Source organism: Triturus cristatus, chromosome 5_2 (genome assembly GCF_964204655.1).
Source record: "Triturus cristatus chromosome 5_2, aTriCri1.1, whole genome shotgun sequence".
Classification (NCBI taxonomy): Eukaryota; Metazoa; Chordata; class Amphibia; order Caudata; family Salamandridae; genus Triturus; species Triturus cristatus.
The window spans coordinates 566,538,403-566,554,398 of record NC_140588.1 but is presented as its reverse complement, the minus strand read 5'-3'; the positions used below and the strand labels follow the sequence as shown (position 1 = coordinate 566,554,398).

The following is a 15,996-nucleotide window of genomic DNA, read 5'->3' as shown; positions in this document are numbered from 1 at the left end:
ACGGGATATTGTCTTTATTTGGCGGACGTTTCTGCACAGGGACAATATATCTTTATTTCACGATAAATTTCCTCTTTGGTCTAACCCTGTTCTACCGGGGATATTCCACGATATGGCGGGAAAAAACTTGGCAAGCTGGGGTGTAGTATGTTTAGGGGATCTGTTTGATTATAATGGATTTGTCTCTTTTGAGAGATTACAGATTATTCATAAACTTCCAAATCATATGTTGTTCAAATATTATCAGATTCGGGATTACTTTTTAAAGCAACTAAAGCTGATTAATATAACTGGTTCGGATGTCTGGGATTTTATATATGATGAAGTAGTGAAATCTATGATCAGTAAGGTGTATAAATGGCTAGGCAGTTATAGAGTGGATGATTGTTAAAAATTGGCCAAGCGATGGAGCAAGGTATTGGAGACACCAGTAGAGGCTAGTAGTATCGTGCAAGCCTTTAGTACTATAAAAGAAGTGGTGCATTCTACTAATCTGAGATTGCAGCAATATCGGACGATATGCCTTCTATACTACACCCCTGAAAGAATAGCTAAATGGGCGTCTAATTATATAACTACTGATAGGACAAAGTGCCCAAGATGTGATTTATATTCAGCGGATATTAAACATATGTTTGTAACATGCCCTGAATTGATGATATTCTGGCGGGATGTCCAGAATGTTCTTTCCCAGAAGCTGGGGTTGGAAACACCTCTGACGACAGGAGAAATTATGCTGGGATGTAGGAGCATGGGTGCCAAAATTAATGGTTTATTAGCTTTCCTGTTGGTTTCAGCAAGGCTGACTATTGCCCGGGTGTGGATTTCACCAAAACCCCCATCTGTTATGGATTGGTGGCTCCTTGTCAGTCAGACGTACGATATGGAACAGGCATTGGCCAAGACAAGAGGTATCCGTTCAGTTGTTAAATGTAACGCAATTTGGGGGTCTTTTTTTTTTTTTAGGCAATACAATTTGATGTAGTAAGATAATTTATTCTGGTTTAAGTAAGCTTTCTTGGATGAAATATTCATCTGTTAGATATTATTTTATGTTTTATTCTCTCCTTTCTGTCATTTATTTGTTTATTTCTTATTCCCTCTCCATGTGTGCTATTGTTTCTGATAATATGCTTTTATTCAATATGGTTATTGTCTTGAGTTATTTACTTGCATTATGTATCATCCAATCGTTGACAAATAAAACAAATTTTCAAAAAAAGAAAGTTACTACAGAATTTAATTTCGTGCAGGGGCCCTAACAATTAGCCCATGGTGCATCTACTGTACGCTAACACTATAGAAAGACAATCATCAGACGTGATGTTTGTAAAGTAGTCATGGTTATACCCTCAGGACTTGCAGGGAGGAACCAGTTTAGGATCTTCCCTGTGCAAGTGTATGTCACTGCTGTCCCTATCGAGCACTATAGTTTGCAGCTCGAGTACCTTGTGACTAAGGGGCCTTCACACTGAGTGAGAGAAAAATAGAGGGGAACTTCAAAGGCAGAATGGACAGAGTAAGACTGCTAATATGAACAATATAATATGGCCCGTGGGCCATAATAAGATAAGAGGAAATGTTACGATTTATCCTATTTTATTAGGGCTCTGTCTTGCCGATTATAGGAGCACTCAGTGGTTCTGCTCTTTGCATCGCTCACCACTGCATCTAATGCATGTATTCCTAAAATGTAACCAGCAATGTAACCAGTGGTCTCATCTTTAGGGAAATTTCACACTTCCAAAAACCTTTATCGTCTGCCCAGCCACAAATACATTTGCAACTTAAATTCATTTAGTGTACAGTCAAAGCAATCAGTCCACTTTTTTAAGGTGAATTGCTAAGACAATCGTGTCTTTAAAAATGTTAACGCCAATTTGAAATGGGGTCAAACAAAGTTTTCAAAAAGTATTCCTTTGATGTATAAAGGGAGATGTCTCCCATCACCCAGCTCAAGTCACAACAGAGATAATAGTTGATAATGAGTGTTTTCATTGTCCTGCTATCTGTGTCTAGGGAGATCCACACCATACCTGTGCTAGGTCGGAGTGCGTTGCACAGTGTCTGCACCTGAACCATAAAGGACTTCCTCAAGGAAGCTCATATTAAGTGGAAGTCAGTGCTAGATTTGGCCTGTCTCCAAAATAATTATTTATATGTATCCCTGCGTGATTGAATAGCTATTTTAGAAATGAAAAAAAAAACACTGTGAAATAAAATATCCATTGCAATTGCACCTAATCGTTTATGTATTCCCACATAATTAAAGCAGTGGGTATCGCCCCCTTATGGCAAGTTACAGCAAGTGGTAGCCTTACGGTTAGAGCGGTGGCACTCCAAGCTGGGGTACCGGGTTCGAGTCTCTGCAATGACGCTCAACATCCTTTGATTCTGGGCAATTCACTTAAATTCCCTGTGCCTAACAAAATTGAATGTGTCCATCTGTAACGAAACTGGTGCTCCTGTAAAGCGCTCCGATACTCGATTTCTCCAGTCCAGTTCGCGCTATATAAAAAAAAAAAAAAATAGTAGAAACTTCCCAAGCTGTAGTACTGCACATAACATATTTTTATGCAGGGTAAAGATAGATTTTTAAAAAATATATATTTATACAAATGTTACCTGGGCAGCTATGTTGAGACCAGTAGCTAAAACATTTGCTGTCAGCCGTCTTCTGGTGATTTCTAACAAGGTTATTAGAAACCTATCATTAAGCATACGTGGTTAATTGGACATAGACGAATGATGGTCTTTTGCCTAAAGTCCCATTTTTGTCTCCACATATTTCATTTATGCTCAGGTAATCTTATTGGCCGATGCCAATATGGAAAACATAATTATAGAAAATTAAATGTTGGGCTTGGCAGTTTCTTTAATTGAAAATCGAAACGAGCATTGACAAAACCAGTAGGTCTTGCATGTAAAAAGGCTGAGCTATTAGTTTTGACAATGCTTTTTTCATTGCCTTTCACAGGCAAACGCATGCTGCGTTAAGAAGCATGTGCAAACATGGCTAGTAATCTTGCAATGGTTATTCTATTAAAGAAAACCCATTTCGAGATGTCCGCTGGCGAGCAATCATGGGGGAAAAAAAACTCCATGTAATGTACATTTTCAGACATCTCTTAAAGTTGTACAGGCCAGAAGGTATACCTAACCTACATTGAAGTATAACCATGGGAATGATGAGTATTCCTGGAGGATTTTTATTTAGAACATAGGACTCTCACCCACCATTGGTGGCATGCTTTATCATAGGGTTGCCTCCACATTCAGGACACACAACCTGTCTGAGTGGGCTCCAAGCTGTAAGGAGCTCCTGTTTTGAGGGGGCAGGAGAAAGTTCCTTTCTGTTGCTTGAAAAATGGGCTTCAAAAGTAGTACATATTTAAAGGTATCTAATCTGTCACCTAATAAACTTTAATGATGGTGCCTCTGCAACAAGCTCAGCTCCTACTTCCACCTGAAAATCAAGACCCTCGGCGACTACTTCAGCGAGCAGACTCTGGGCACCGCCACCCTCTCCACAACCGACAACCAGACGACCATCACCACCTGAAAACCTACCACCACCGAAGACACCACCACGACCATGAAGAACACCCTCTCCGGAGCCCCCACAGACCCCTGCTCACCGCACATCTACCACAGAGCCGCCGCCATAGCACCCGAACTAAGCTGGACCATCAACGTCTCCCTCGAATCTGCCACCTTCCCCAACGACTGGAAGCGGGCAGAGGTCATGTCTCGCCTCAAGAAACCCTCAGCCAACCTAACGGACCTGAAAAACTACACCGACCCATCTCCCTCCTTCCCTTCGCAACCAAAGTCACCTAAAGATTCATCGACGCCCAGCTCACCACCTTCATCGAAGAGAACAACATCCTCGACCCCCCCAGCCCCCCCCCCCCCCTCCCAGTCCGGATTTCACAGCAACCACAGCACCGAGACCGCCCTCCTTGCCGCCACCATCCGCCTGCTACTCAACCAGGGACACACTGCGGCCCTCATCCTACTAGACCTCTCTGCAGCCTTCAACACCATCGCAAACCGCACCCTGGCAGCCAGACTCCACAACACCGGCTTAAGAGGAACCGACCTCGACTAGACTCCATGACGCCGGCTTAAGAGGAGCCGCCCTTGACTGGATCCTATCCTTTCTTGCCGGCAGAACCCAAAGGATCAGACTCCCTCCCTTCCTATCTGAACCTACAGAGATCAACTGCGGAGTACCCCAGGGATCCTCACTCAGCCCCAAGCTCTTCAACATTTACATGGCCCCACTCGCCGTCATCGTCAGACAGCATGGGCTCAGCATAGTATCCTACGCCGACGACACTCAGCTCATCCTTTCTCTCACGAAGCCACCAGACTCAGCTTCCAAGAAGGAATGAAAGACGTCGCAGCCTGGATGAGCAGCAGCTGCCTAAAGCTGAACTCAGAGAAGACAGAGGTCCTCATCCTGGGACCCTTTCCCACTGCATGGGGCAACTGCCCTCGGAAACCCACCCCGATGGACCATGCCCGGAGCCTCAGCATCATTCTAGACTCCTCCCTCACCATGACCCGCCAGGTCAACGCCGTCGCCTCAACCTGCTTCCATACCCTCTGCATCCTTTGCAAGACCTTCAAGTGTGTCCCCCCTCCCTCCCCCCCCCCCAAGAATACAGAAAGATCATCACCCATGCACTCATTATTATGAAATCTGTTTATTAGCATTTGTTAATTTAGACAGCATACATCATAAATGCAATAACCCACAGGCAATGAGTCTGGTACTCAGAGGAGTATCCGTCAATCATGAATGCGATGAGCCACGGGATCCATCGCCACTACGAGGCGTGGAGTAATGCAAGCCGATAAGTGTCAGGGCCACCGCCCGCATTTGAACAGATTCATGGAACAACCAAAATGGGGTAAAAGAGAACAGGTGAAACAACAGAAGCCCATCACCCATGCACTCATAACCAGCAGACTGGACTATGGCAACGCCCTCTACGTCGGTATCAACAAAACCCTGCTACACAAGCTCCAAACTATCTGGAACCAGACTCTTCCTCGGACGACACGAACACATGACGCAGCACCTACGAGACCTCCACTGGCTCCCCATCAAAAAGAGGGTCACCTTCAAGCTACTTACCCACGCCTACAAATCCCTCCACAACATCGGACCCAAATACCTCAACGACAGAGTATCCTTCCATGTACCCAAAAGGAATCTCTGCTCCGCTGGCCTCGCCCTGGCAGAAACCCCACGCATCTGCAGAACCAGAGCAGGTGGAAGAGCCTTCTCCTACATAGCAGCAAAGACCTGGAACAAGCTCCCAGCCAACATAAGATGCTCCACCACCCTGCACACCTTCAGAAAGCACCTCAAGACCTGGCTCTTCGACTGATCCGGAGCTGCACCCTCCTCCCGCAAACCCCCCCCCCCCCTGATTGATTGATTGTTAAGGTTAAAAACAAGAGGAGATATTAGGAATGTTAATTGTTTAAATTGGTCACTGCACTGGGGTGAATGTTTAACATTTTTCAACAATTGTTCTTTTCGCATTGGTCAACATGTTTCGGCATTTGCTCCTAGAGCCCACTGAATGCATCACAGAATTAGGAATCCTAGGACCAAATGAAAGCCATTGACCCCTGTTCACTTGTTGACTTGTTAGGTCGAGCCTAGCGCAGCGCGCATGCGCTGCACTGCGAGACTTTATGGAAGGGATTCAAAAATCTGACTACACGCTTGTGCGTGTGCTTTTGTTTTTGTCACAGGCTATTGGCCTTTGCGTGCGTCTTTCTAACAAAGATAGCACGCAATTGGGCAAAGGCGGGTGCATGTCCCGCCTTTGCTCCGCCTATGGCCTAATGCTTGTGGTTACCCGCATGGGCGCCTTCTGTTTTGAATTATCGTGCCCAGACGCAGGCACGATAATTGATAAGAGATGGGCTGCTCGCTCTCCTAAGCCTGCGCGCACCACTCGTGTTTTTTTTTTATTATTGTTTCCTGGCCCTCGGCTGTGTTGTCCGGCAGCTGCCATTGGCTCTGACCCGGGTTCAGTACTAATCGGAGCTGCCAGGTCAGTGCCTCAATATTGCCCACACAGTCGTCACTTCTCACTGTTCGATCGAGACGTGTTCTCTAACAGTGCGCACCAAGCACAGCGCCCTGCTTTGGGACTGCCACATGGTGAAAGAGCCTTCTCTTGTTTCTTATGACAACGGAAGAGGCGCCGGGCGGGCTCACTAGGACGGGTTTCTATAAAGCAGCCACTTCTGGATCTACGGGCACCCCTCCCCTAGACTCTCAAACAAATATAGAGTGCAAATTGATACATTTTAAAACATTTTACATAGAATTTAAATAAAAGTCATTAAAACAGAGGCGGCGGCTTTATTTCGGCATGCAGACGTTGCCCCTGTGTTTGTTTTGCTGCCCCTGGACCTGTCGTTCTCCACATTAAATGATGAAGCAGCAGTTTAGTATTTCCATGAGAGTGAGGGAGAGCGTTGGGGACGTGGGTGGCGGGGGGAGGAGCTCCAATCATGATTGACACACAGGTTTGGGTGTGCCGGAGAGTGAAATGAACAAGCTAGGTTGCACAGATAGATGCCTTGCACCGCCCCAACCCAACATGCCCAGCAAGGAAACACCGTCATGACTACATGAGAAGACAGGGTTGGGCCTGCAGGGCCAAGCTGGTCACAACCTCCATATACGCCCTCAAGGTCACAAGTGTTTTGTGACGGTGAGAGTCGCTAGGGGAAAGGTGCTGCGATAACGTGCACGTTATTTTATCTAAAAGAAATTCTGAAATGCCTCAGCAGCTTGTCTAAGGCCGTGGTCCTACTCCCGTCAAAGTACTTCACTGAAGACGGTCTAAAAAAGAATTCCTGTATGCATATAAAAACTGAAGATTTTTGTCTTTGAATTTCAATAAATTATTTCAGTCATCCTGTTATAAAGCAGTCAATCTTCTCATGCATCTCTTCAATTTGATCATGAGCGGATGTTCTGATTACTGTAACAAAAGCCGATTCTACTCTTAACCAGCAGCCAGTGTGCGCTAACGCGAAGGCACAGCTCTAGGCATGTGCTGATTTACAGTGAGTAATAACCTCCACCTCTTGCATATCATAAATTAATTCAAAGCTTCACAGATTGCTAGTTAAGGAACATTTTGAGCGTTTCATTTTAAGAAACCCTCCACTGAAGACTAGCATTTTCTTTTATGAAAAATAAAAAGGCGGGGCTTCTGTTGCATTATGCTAATGCAGAGCAGCGGTGGGCAGTGCACAGACCCATGTCGGTGGGCCTGTGGAGGTCTCCCTCCTTGGGTGCCCGGCTGAGAGTGAAGTCAGGGGGGCCGCTCCCGGGGGTGGCTGTAGCTCCGCCCGTAGCGCCCAAAAGCGGAGCAGCAGCGCTGGGCAGAGCGGGGTCCCCCCTCTTGTGTGCCCGGCTGACCGTGTAGTGGGGGGGCGCGCTTCCAGGTATATAAGCTCTTGATGCCCCACTAAGTAAACACTTATAAGACCTATTGGCTATGCCAATGCTTGTTTGCACTGTAATTGTGATGTTTCAAAGATGACTGCATTGGTGAAGTTTACTGTTTGTGCCTCGCTCATGTCCACCATCTTGAAGTTTGAATATATTGTAGCACAAGTATATTTGTGCTGAATTTTCAAACATAACAACATTTCTGCCACTCTTTTTCATTATTTTTACAGAAGACTAATTTGTTTTTGTAAAAATACCTTCTCGATTTATCATTTTCAGTTACCTAAATTGGTATTTTTATTTAACCAGGACAGCTACAATTTGATTCAGTGCAGTATACATTTCCTTTAAGTTGAATTAAAAAAAAATACGTTTGCGGTAGCTGCCACATTTCACGTCCTTCAGCTGCTGTTTTCCCTTCGTTGTAACTACGCCCTACTGCCTCCTCTGAGCATACCAATATTATTGTCCGATCAATCAATCACAGTGCATTTTGGTGGTCAAACAAGGCTATTTACTCATGATGATTGCGTCTTAAAATTTTAAGTATACCCAAAGTCACTAAGCACCCGAACTGTGGAGAGGCAGCACTGAAAGGTTTATGGAAGCTAGGAAGTATATTAGCAGGGCATCTCTTGAACCAGTTAGTGAGCTCGAGCCACAGAGCCCAAAGAAGGTAGCAGGAGAGACCAGCAGTCTGGTCTTGTCTTTCAGGGAGTATTGGGGAGGGCGAGAAGACTCTGCCTACTCAGGGTGCAGCAGGGAAGTAACAGAGTAGTTTGGGGCGGTGGGGTTATTTTTAAAAAATTCATACGCTGAGAGAAACACATAGGGGGCTGGAAAGCAATGGACAAGCTAGTGGAGCAGCACATGGGGGCGAGAACAAGAAAACATGCACATCCATGACGTGGTCAGAGAAAAAGAAAAAAGTAGTTCCTTAGATGTGAGCAGCATCAAGAGTAGAAGGATACAATCAACGGACGAGAGCACTGTGATACTGAAGTGCTCTTGGTTGGGACGAACACAAGAAAGGGGATGAAAGCTATTGAATCCAGAGCAGGGAAGCGAGATAGACAACCAAATCTTCCAATCATAAGAAAGGGGCTGATCCCAAGCCCAGACTATGTAAATATTATGTATTAAAAACAATCGGGCTAGTTACAGACCGCTACAGCTGTTTGTAGCCGATATCTAAAAAGGGTGGACTGTACAGTAACTTTTAAGAGATGAAAATACAGGCAGATTGAAAGATGAAATGAGGTCATGTACTAATTATGTGATTGTTTTGCAGAGATATCTTGAGTTCACTTGTATGGTAACCTCCACACTTGGCAGTTTGACTTCTAAACGTGCAATGGACCTAAAGATTTCCAAGGATATGCTGTATTCCAACAGGCAGAAACAACTTGTTAAATGGACCTGAAAGAGTTATTTGGTCTCTCCTTGGCATTGCCTCTCATGTTAAGATTGAGTGGGTGTGCTGCCTGCCCTTTGGAATAAGAGCACTGAATGGAAACAATGGCAAGTGTAGAGCTAAAATAAAGGGTTTAATGATGGCAGTCTTGAAAAAATGTGTTGAACTGTTTATTTCCTTGACTTTTTCTTCAGTTTTTTATCACTTATGAGCAGCTGAAACGGATTCCTATATAAAAACCTTTATTGCTATCGTAAGTTTATCTTATTTCTTTCTGGCTCACACCATGAAGAAAATATTCCAAAACCTGAATTTTGCTATCAAGACTCACTGAAACAGTTAAACACATCTCGGCGGACTGCAAAAAAAGACTCACATTGACTGAAATTAGTAGAACCTGCCAGGTTGTCTGCACGCTTGACCGGTGCAATCCATGGAGAAGCCAGAAGATGTGATGAAAACCCATCAGCTGGAGCTCTGGGATGTTGACTCTTTCCGCTAGGGAAATTTCTGACATTACTCAGCTTACATGAGCTAGTATCTTCTATGAAGATGCCTCCTTTGATATGGCCTTAAATTATGACATTACTGAATACTTTGTGTTGTTTTATCAGAGTAGTTTTATGTGTGTGTTTTAGAAATATATATTTAGTACTGGAGCAATTTCTGTTACAGATATCAAAGCTATAAACCATTGATATTCATCTTGTGAAGAACTTCAACAAAGTAAATGTATCCCCTTTTTTTTGCTCAAGATGTGGCTAAAAGAGCCAGAGCATAGTCTTAGAGGTGGGCCTTCATGCTGAACTACGCACACAATGGTTGTTTGAATCCATGTACTCACTCTTTATCCTCCCACATGTTTGTTGAGGTTGAGGAAGAGTTGCTCTTTCTTGTAGTTGTAATTTGTTCTTGTGCATGATATTTTTCCGTTCACCATTGTGATTGCTTAATCTACGCTTTACAAAAAAGGGAAGTGTAGATATCTGCAGTTGCTTGGCGGAAGCAGTAAATTAGACACCCACTGCCCAATATGTCACATGTTATCAACCAAATAACCTATCTGTTCCACTATTTGTTTTCCAATTGCTGCATTAGACGGGAGTACAAAAAATGGAAAACCATTAATGATAAAGTAGCTGTTTGTCAAATTAGCCTGTTGACTAAATGAGGAGCAATCACTGTAACAAAGCAAGACTAGAAAAGAGCAAAGGAGTGCGTTATATCCTGTGATTTTGCTCTTGAGGAGGTCGTAGTATTTAACACTGGATTGCTGTGGTAAATGCGTGGAGGTGGTTTAAATGAAAGGACATTTATATAACTCTACGACGACTAGAAGGCCATCTTGTCTCCGAAGTTGAATCATGGCTAAACTGTGTAGCTTTGCATTAAAGCAATGCTACTTGTTTCCAACGTCTAGCCTTGACTCTGCCTTGCCAAAGGTGCAAGACCTTCATAAGCACTTGGTCTTTGTATAAAGACATTTTTAAAAAGCTGTTTTGTGGCATCACGTTCGATGTGCAATGAGACTCAGACAGTGCATATAAGGCTGGCGGCCTGCAATGGTTGTCTTTTGTAGGAAATCTCACCAATCTTTTACCAGGTAGGTGGTACAGTGTTGACAGAAGCAATGTGCCTTAATTTGTTTTTGCACCTACCACCTAATATTCCCTATGAGTGAGGGCTGTTCTTGAAAATAATGCTGGAGAGACTTTGGTGTAGCTGCTTAGAAATGAGATCTCTCGAGCATTAGCCTTAACACAGTTATTGGACGTCACCCAGAAGGTCTGCAGGATCAGCTTAACTGATGTAAATTTTCCTTACGTTTGGCCGCAGTTGTGGGTGGTTGTGTGAGTGCGCGCACACCTCTCCCCCTCCCCCCACATCATCTGAAGCGTTTCTAGTTCTCAGTCTTTGTGGGTTTTTTGTTTTGTATTGCAAAGAGGCTTTCTACGTTTACCACACGGGACTGGACACAAAATTTTCCTGGCAATACTGTTACAGGTGTGCTTTGATATAGCAATGGACTTTACATTGAGATAGTTCAGACATACTATGTCGTCACTCTAGTTAACCGGGATACAGTTTTTGTAACTGTACCCTCTAGAAATACAGTAACTGAGTTCTTCAAGTTTTTCTACATCTTTCTTCGTGGCAATAATTAGGTTAGTGTGGTGAGATAGTGTAGCCTGACAGTTTTGTCCGTGAGACATTGACGTTAGGGCCTTAAGACCAGAATTCTAATGCTGGTGGAACTTCATTTATTATGGTCTAGATTGGCCCAGTACATTTCTGTGGGATGCGAACCACGACATGTTACGACAGTTCGAATGCAGGTATCCAAGTTGTTATTGTATACTGACTTTAATGCGTCATTCAGCGTGCAGGTAACCTAGAGGAGGAGCTGCACAAAACCAGTCGAGTAAATACCACACCAGTCAAATCGAGAACCGCAGTAATCTATTCACAGGATCTAGACCAGGCTACAGACATTTCAGCTAGGGAAATGAAGCATGTCAAAGTTTATTTCATGATAATTCAATAGCTTGATGGAAGGTAGCTGAGACAACAGAAACAATAACACCAAAATACAGAAAATAAAACCAGGTTTCAAAGGAAGGATTTAAACTGGGTAGGAAAGTCCGCTCTTGAATAATATTGTGCAATCAACATCCACCCAAGAGAGCACTGTAGGCTACTGTGTGAGCCATAGTTTTGTAGCTGAAGCAGGGCTCTTTGCACTGCTCGTTACATGACATGTCCAACACATCTACAAGTTCAATTTAGACCTTTGTAGTATTTGGATTTTGTTATTCATTTCTGTATTCCCCGAAGCTGATATTATTAGGCCACCAGTCCATGCATTATATGTGGAAAGGTCGAAGTGTTTTGTTTACACTTTCTAAAATGGAATCAACCAGTGCACCTTTGCCTTCAGAATAGGAAACAAAGTAATTAATGTATTGAGGCATGAAGTGCTTTACTTGCCTCCAGTTCAGACCTTTTACCCACAAAACAGCTGAAGGGACATTCTAAACACATCCCAGCACTCTGCTTTATTTATATTTGAAAACATTGTCTTTTATTTCTTTAAAAATTGGGACCCAAATTGAGGGGGGGGGGTGAAAATGACCATCACCGTTCGGACACTCAGTGTACCTGGACACGAATCCCTTTCTTCTTGCTTTTGCAAATGTTTTAATCTAATGCTATAGGCTTTGGACTATTACTATTTATATATTTTTTTAATTGTTCACTTTTTGGATTGATTGAGATAATTCTGGTCGTTCATCCTCATTCTTGATTTATATGAAGATGCATGAAGAACAACATTTGAAGACGAAAATGGTTGTTGTGTAAAAGCAAATTTCAAGGTTGAAGCACTCGATGTGCCAGGGATCGCCACTTTCAGGCCCCCTGCTCGGCCCAAGGTCTTCGAAATTCTATGAGGTGGTCTGACTAACTTCTCATGGCTGGCAAGACAGAAGTCTATGAAAGCTCAATGTTCTCTTTTGATGAAATTTGGGGGTTGGCACAGAAGGCCTAGTTAAGAGGGAGCACTGAGCAGGCAGAAATGTGCTGGGACACTGAAGAGGCCGATTGAAGGGAAATGCCAGGTATGCTGTGGCACATTGTACAGTGATGGTGTGGGCCCATTGTACAGTGATGGTGTGGGCCCATTGTACAGTGATGGTGTTGGTGTGGGCACATTGTACAGTGATAGTGTGGGCACATTATGCTGTCACGTAGCTAATCATTTAACCTAAACATATTTCACCTGTTTCCAAAGTCCTAGCATGGTCTGCGGTGCTCTGCTTGAACCTTTGGTCATTTTTATTTATTATCATCACTTGATCAGTCCACTTATAATTTGCCTCTGGGGTTCACAGTTCCAACTTTTTCTGGCACTAGACTTAGCTCAGCATCCCAAAAATATAACCCCCTCCTCTAAACGAAGAACGGAAATGCAGATACGTTGACTGAGCCGGGCCTTTTAAGTGAGCACTAGAGTTAAGCATGCAGCACTGATTGCTGAGGCATTTATCTTCGAGAGGCTCGAATAGCTCTTTACTTGAAAAGTGATATAAAAATGTATTTTCCTCACTGATTACTTTTGTGTCAAGATGTGGAAGGAGAGTCTGCGGAAATGTGACTGTTTTTGATCAGAACCTAACACCCTTCTTTTGTTGTGAGATAATGTATTGTCAGGTTAGGGTCTTTGTTATGCATGTTGCGTAAAAGGTCATTTCTACCTCGCTTTGCCCCGTTCCTTCCTTTCACCCTTTACATTTGGAGTTGATGCAGGAAATGGGGCGATGATGTAGAATGAGGGCATAGCCTCCTTTAGAGTAGCGGCAAGCTAAGGTTCTTCAAACATAATGTAAATACCCACCATGGTTCAACTACATCTACTTTATTTAAATGACATCAGTAATGACGTTTGGCAGGTGAGGTGCTTCAGTTGTGTGTCCAAGCATAAAGATCTCTCTGTACCAAGACGACAGTACCGCAAGCACTTGCCTGATGCCCATCCTCAAGTTTAGGAATTATTTAACTGCGTTTGCGTAGCCCAGACAGGATCCTGCACTGACTCCTCATTCAATGGACGTGCTTTCGCTGCTGTAGCGCATTTGGGGTGCCTTTACGGACCCACAAGCTGTGCAGCTTGGACCCCACACTCCACGTGGAGCAGGAAGGTATGGCCACAGCTCAACTAAAGGACTCTGTGTGTCTGTGAGTCGGGCTTCCCTGGTGGTGGCTCCACAGTTCTAGGAGTTGGGTCGATGCATCTCTGAGGCCTCTTGCCGCACTTGGAGGAGATATGTTTTTTTAAATTTTGCTCAAGGCCACAGACCTTCAGACCGCTCACACGACCTTAAAACATCTCTCCCCATCAAATAATTGAAAATGATACCTTCACAGAGATATGGCAGTGTTACTCCTTTTATATTAGTTATTGTTTTGAAATATAATGAAATCCTGCGCACAAGGTCATGGGTGGAACCCAATTTGATAGCACTAGCAGTATGTGTTTGGAATGGTAATTTGCTTTGTGTTGCTTAATTGTTATGTTTGCTTCCTAAAGGGTATTGAAAACAAGTTGTAGTTTTTGTGCCTGTTGTAAATTATTTTGGCACTTGATTTATGAATTGAAAGAGACCTACTCTGTTCCCCGCGCACCCAACTGCAGCTCTTTGATAACAGTTGCCACTCTAGAATAGAGGGGCACACATGAGGTGCAGGTATGAATATGCAGTGTATCCTGATTGGATAATGGATGTCCCTGGTGCCACACCCTTTTCCTGACCCTTGTGTGGAAACACTCAATAAGGAGCTGCAGGCGACGCATGTGATATGTGGATATTCATGGAGAATGTTACAGCTGATGTCCTGTATGTAAATGTTTGGCCTCCTTGTGTCATTTCTGCTACTGGCCATGTGGAAGGATAAGGGGCAAGGCAGTATATAACTGGCTGTTACAGGCACCCGCGTGGCCCACTCTGTTGAACCAGCTAGAATGTGAAAGGATTGTGTTTGAAAGCATGATCTGCTTCTGTGCATGGGAGGCTGTGCACCTGGGCCTGTCCTGACATTTTGTATAGAAGTGCAAAATTGTTAATTTTGCAAATTGCTGAGTGCATGCATGAGAACCATGAAATTGAGTTAATATTTGAAAAGCGGGAGTGCAATCTCAATTTATGACCCCAAAACATAGCTAATGAAATGAGATTTCCATAGCATGCACCTTTCCACCTAAGCTTGCTGTTTCATAAGGGGACAACAGTATTTTCCTATTTACCAAGATCCTCCACCTGAGAGTTGAAAATGCTGCTCCCACCTTCACATGTCAGCGGCATGGTAGACCTGAGGAATCCGCGCAGTGGGGGCATTGCACTGGCAAAGTCATTGGTGTGTAGTATTGCTGCTATTTTCTGAAATGAAAAGTCACCACTTAATAGGAGTGATATGTCGCATAATCTTGTTGCTAAAGTGTTCTTAGTTGTACTGCTGGCACTGTTTGTAAAACAGACTAGGGAAAGAAAATGTTGCAGTAATTCTTAGCAGATTTGCAATTGTCCGATTAGGAATGTGTACTTTACGAGTGCGCTTTTCTTGTATAAAAGCAGCCTGGAGAATGACAGCACGCAATACACAAATAAACAAATGCAACCTGTGTTCCTGTGGGTGATTCTTTTAAAAGCGTAATCACGCGACTTGCAAGACAGGCGTTGCCTACACTGCCTTTGTGGTAGCAGGTTTGAAAATTCTAATATGTTTTTGGCTTGGGGTAAAACTGTTTGGGTATTATATTTTGAGGGATGGATTATGCATCAGTTGTCAACAATGCCTGTTGCTGTCAGCAAAATTCGCGGATCAATTTATATGCAAATCCAGCCTTTACCGGAAGCTGTGTTGCTGTCACATTGGTGAAGAATTTAAAGGTAAGAGTTCCATGTCTATAACCATAAATTCAAGCCTTGATTTAGAGTTTCCTTAGATGCTTCGTAATTTGAGATGGAATTCTCTTGTCACTTATTGCTCCTTTAAACGGCATCCTGTGCTTGTAAGGATTGTGACCAACCCCAGTCCTTGTGGGAACAAGGTGGTCACAATCAAATAGGTGAGTGGAAACCTATTTTGTTAGTGGCAGAAGTGTTTAGTGATCATGGATTGGTTGGGAGAAGCTCTCAATCATTTGTTAATTTGCTGTGGGTTGCAGACCATCTATGTGTCGTTTGTTCCAGCCACACATCTCCTCCTTTAACAAGGTGAACTCCAGTGACCTGAAAACAGAAATGTTCTCTTAGTCTTTACTGGTTATTTTGCTGGTTAGATAATGCAGTGAGTCTGAAGAAATGCAAATGACCCGCCACTGGCGTGATCAGGATTGATGCTAGTAAGTAGATCCTTATCCAAGGCTGACTCAGTTACTGAAATATTTAGCAAGATCTGCTACAAGAACTACCACACCTCTGTCTGCATCACAGGTGCATTTGGTGCTGTGCTCCGTCCTCTTTCTACTACTGTGATCGCTGCTACTTTGTCCTTAGCTTGGGCTCTTCCTGTGCTGCCACCATGGAGT

General features: G+C 43.7%; 1 protein-coding gene across 1 annotated transcript in view; it reads left to right on the top strand.

Moving 5' to 3' along the window:
- SLC25A14 (solute carrier family 25 member 14) overlaps positions 1–15,089 on the top strand; it is a 156,889-nt gene extending 141,800 nt beyond the window's left edge. Inside the window, exon 10 of the mRNA XM_085607640.1 lies at positions 9,107–15,089. Within this exon, the coding sequence (XP_085463766.1) occupies positions 9,107–9,148 (42 nt within the window). The 3' untranslated portion in view covers positions 9,149–15,089. The remainder of the gene's footprint in view (positions 1–9,106) is intronic.
- Positions 15,090–15,996: the final 907 nt, after the last annotated feature.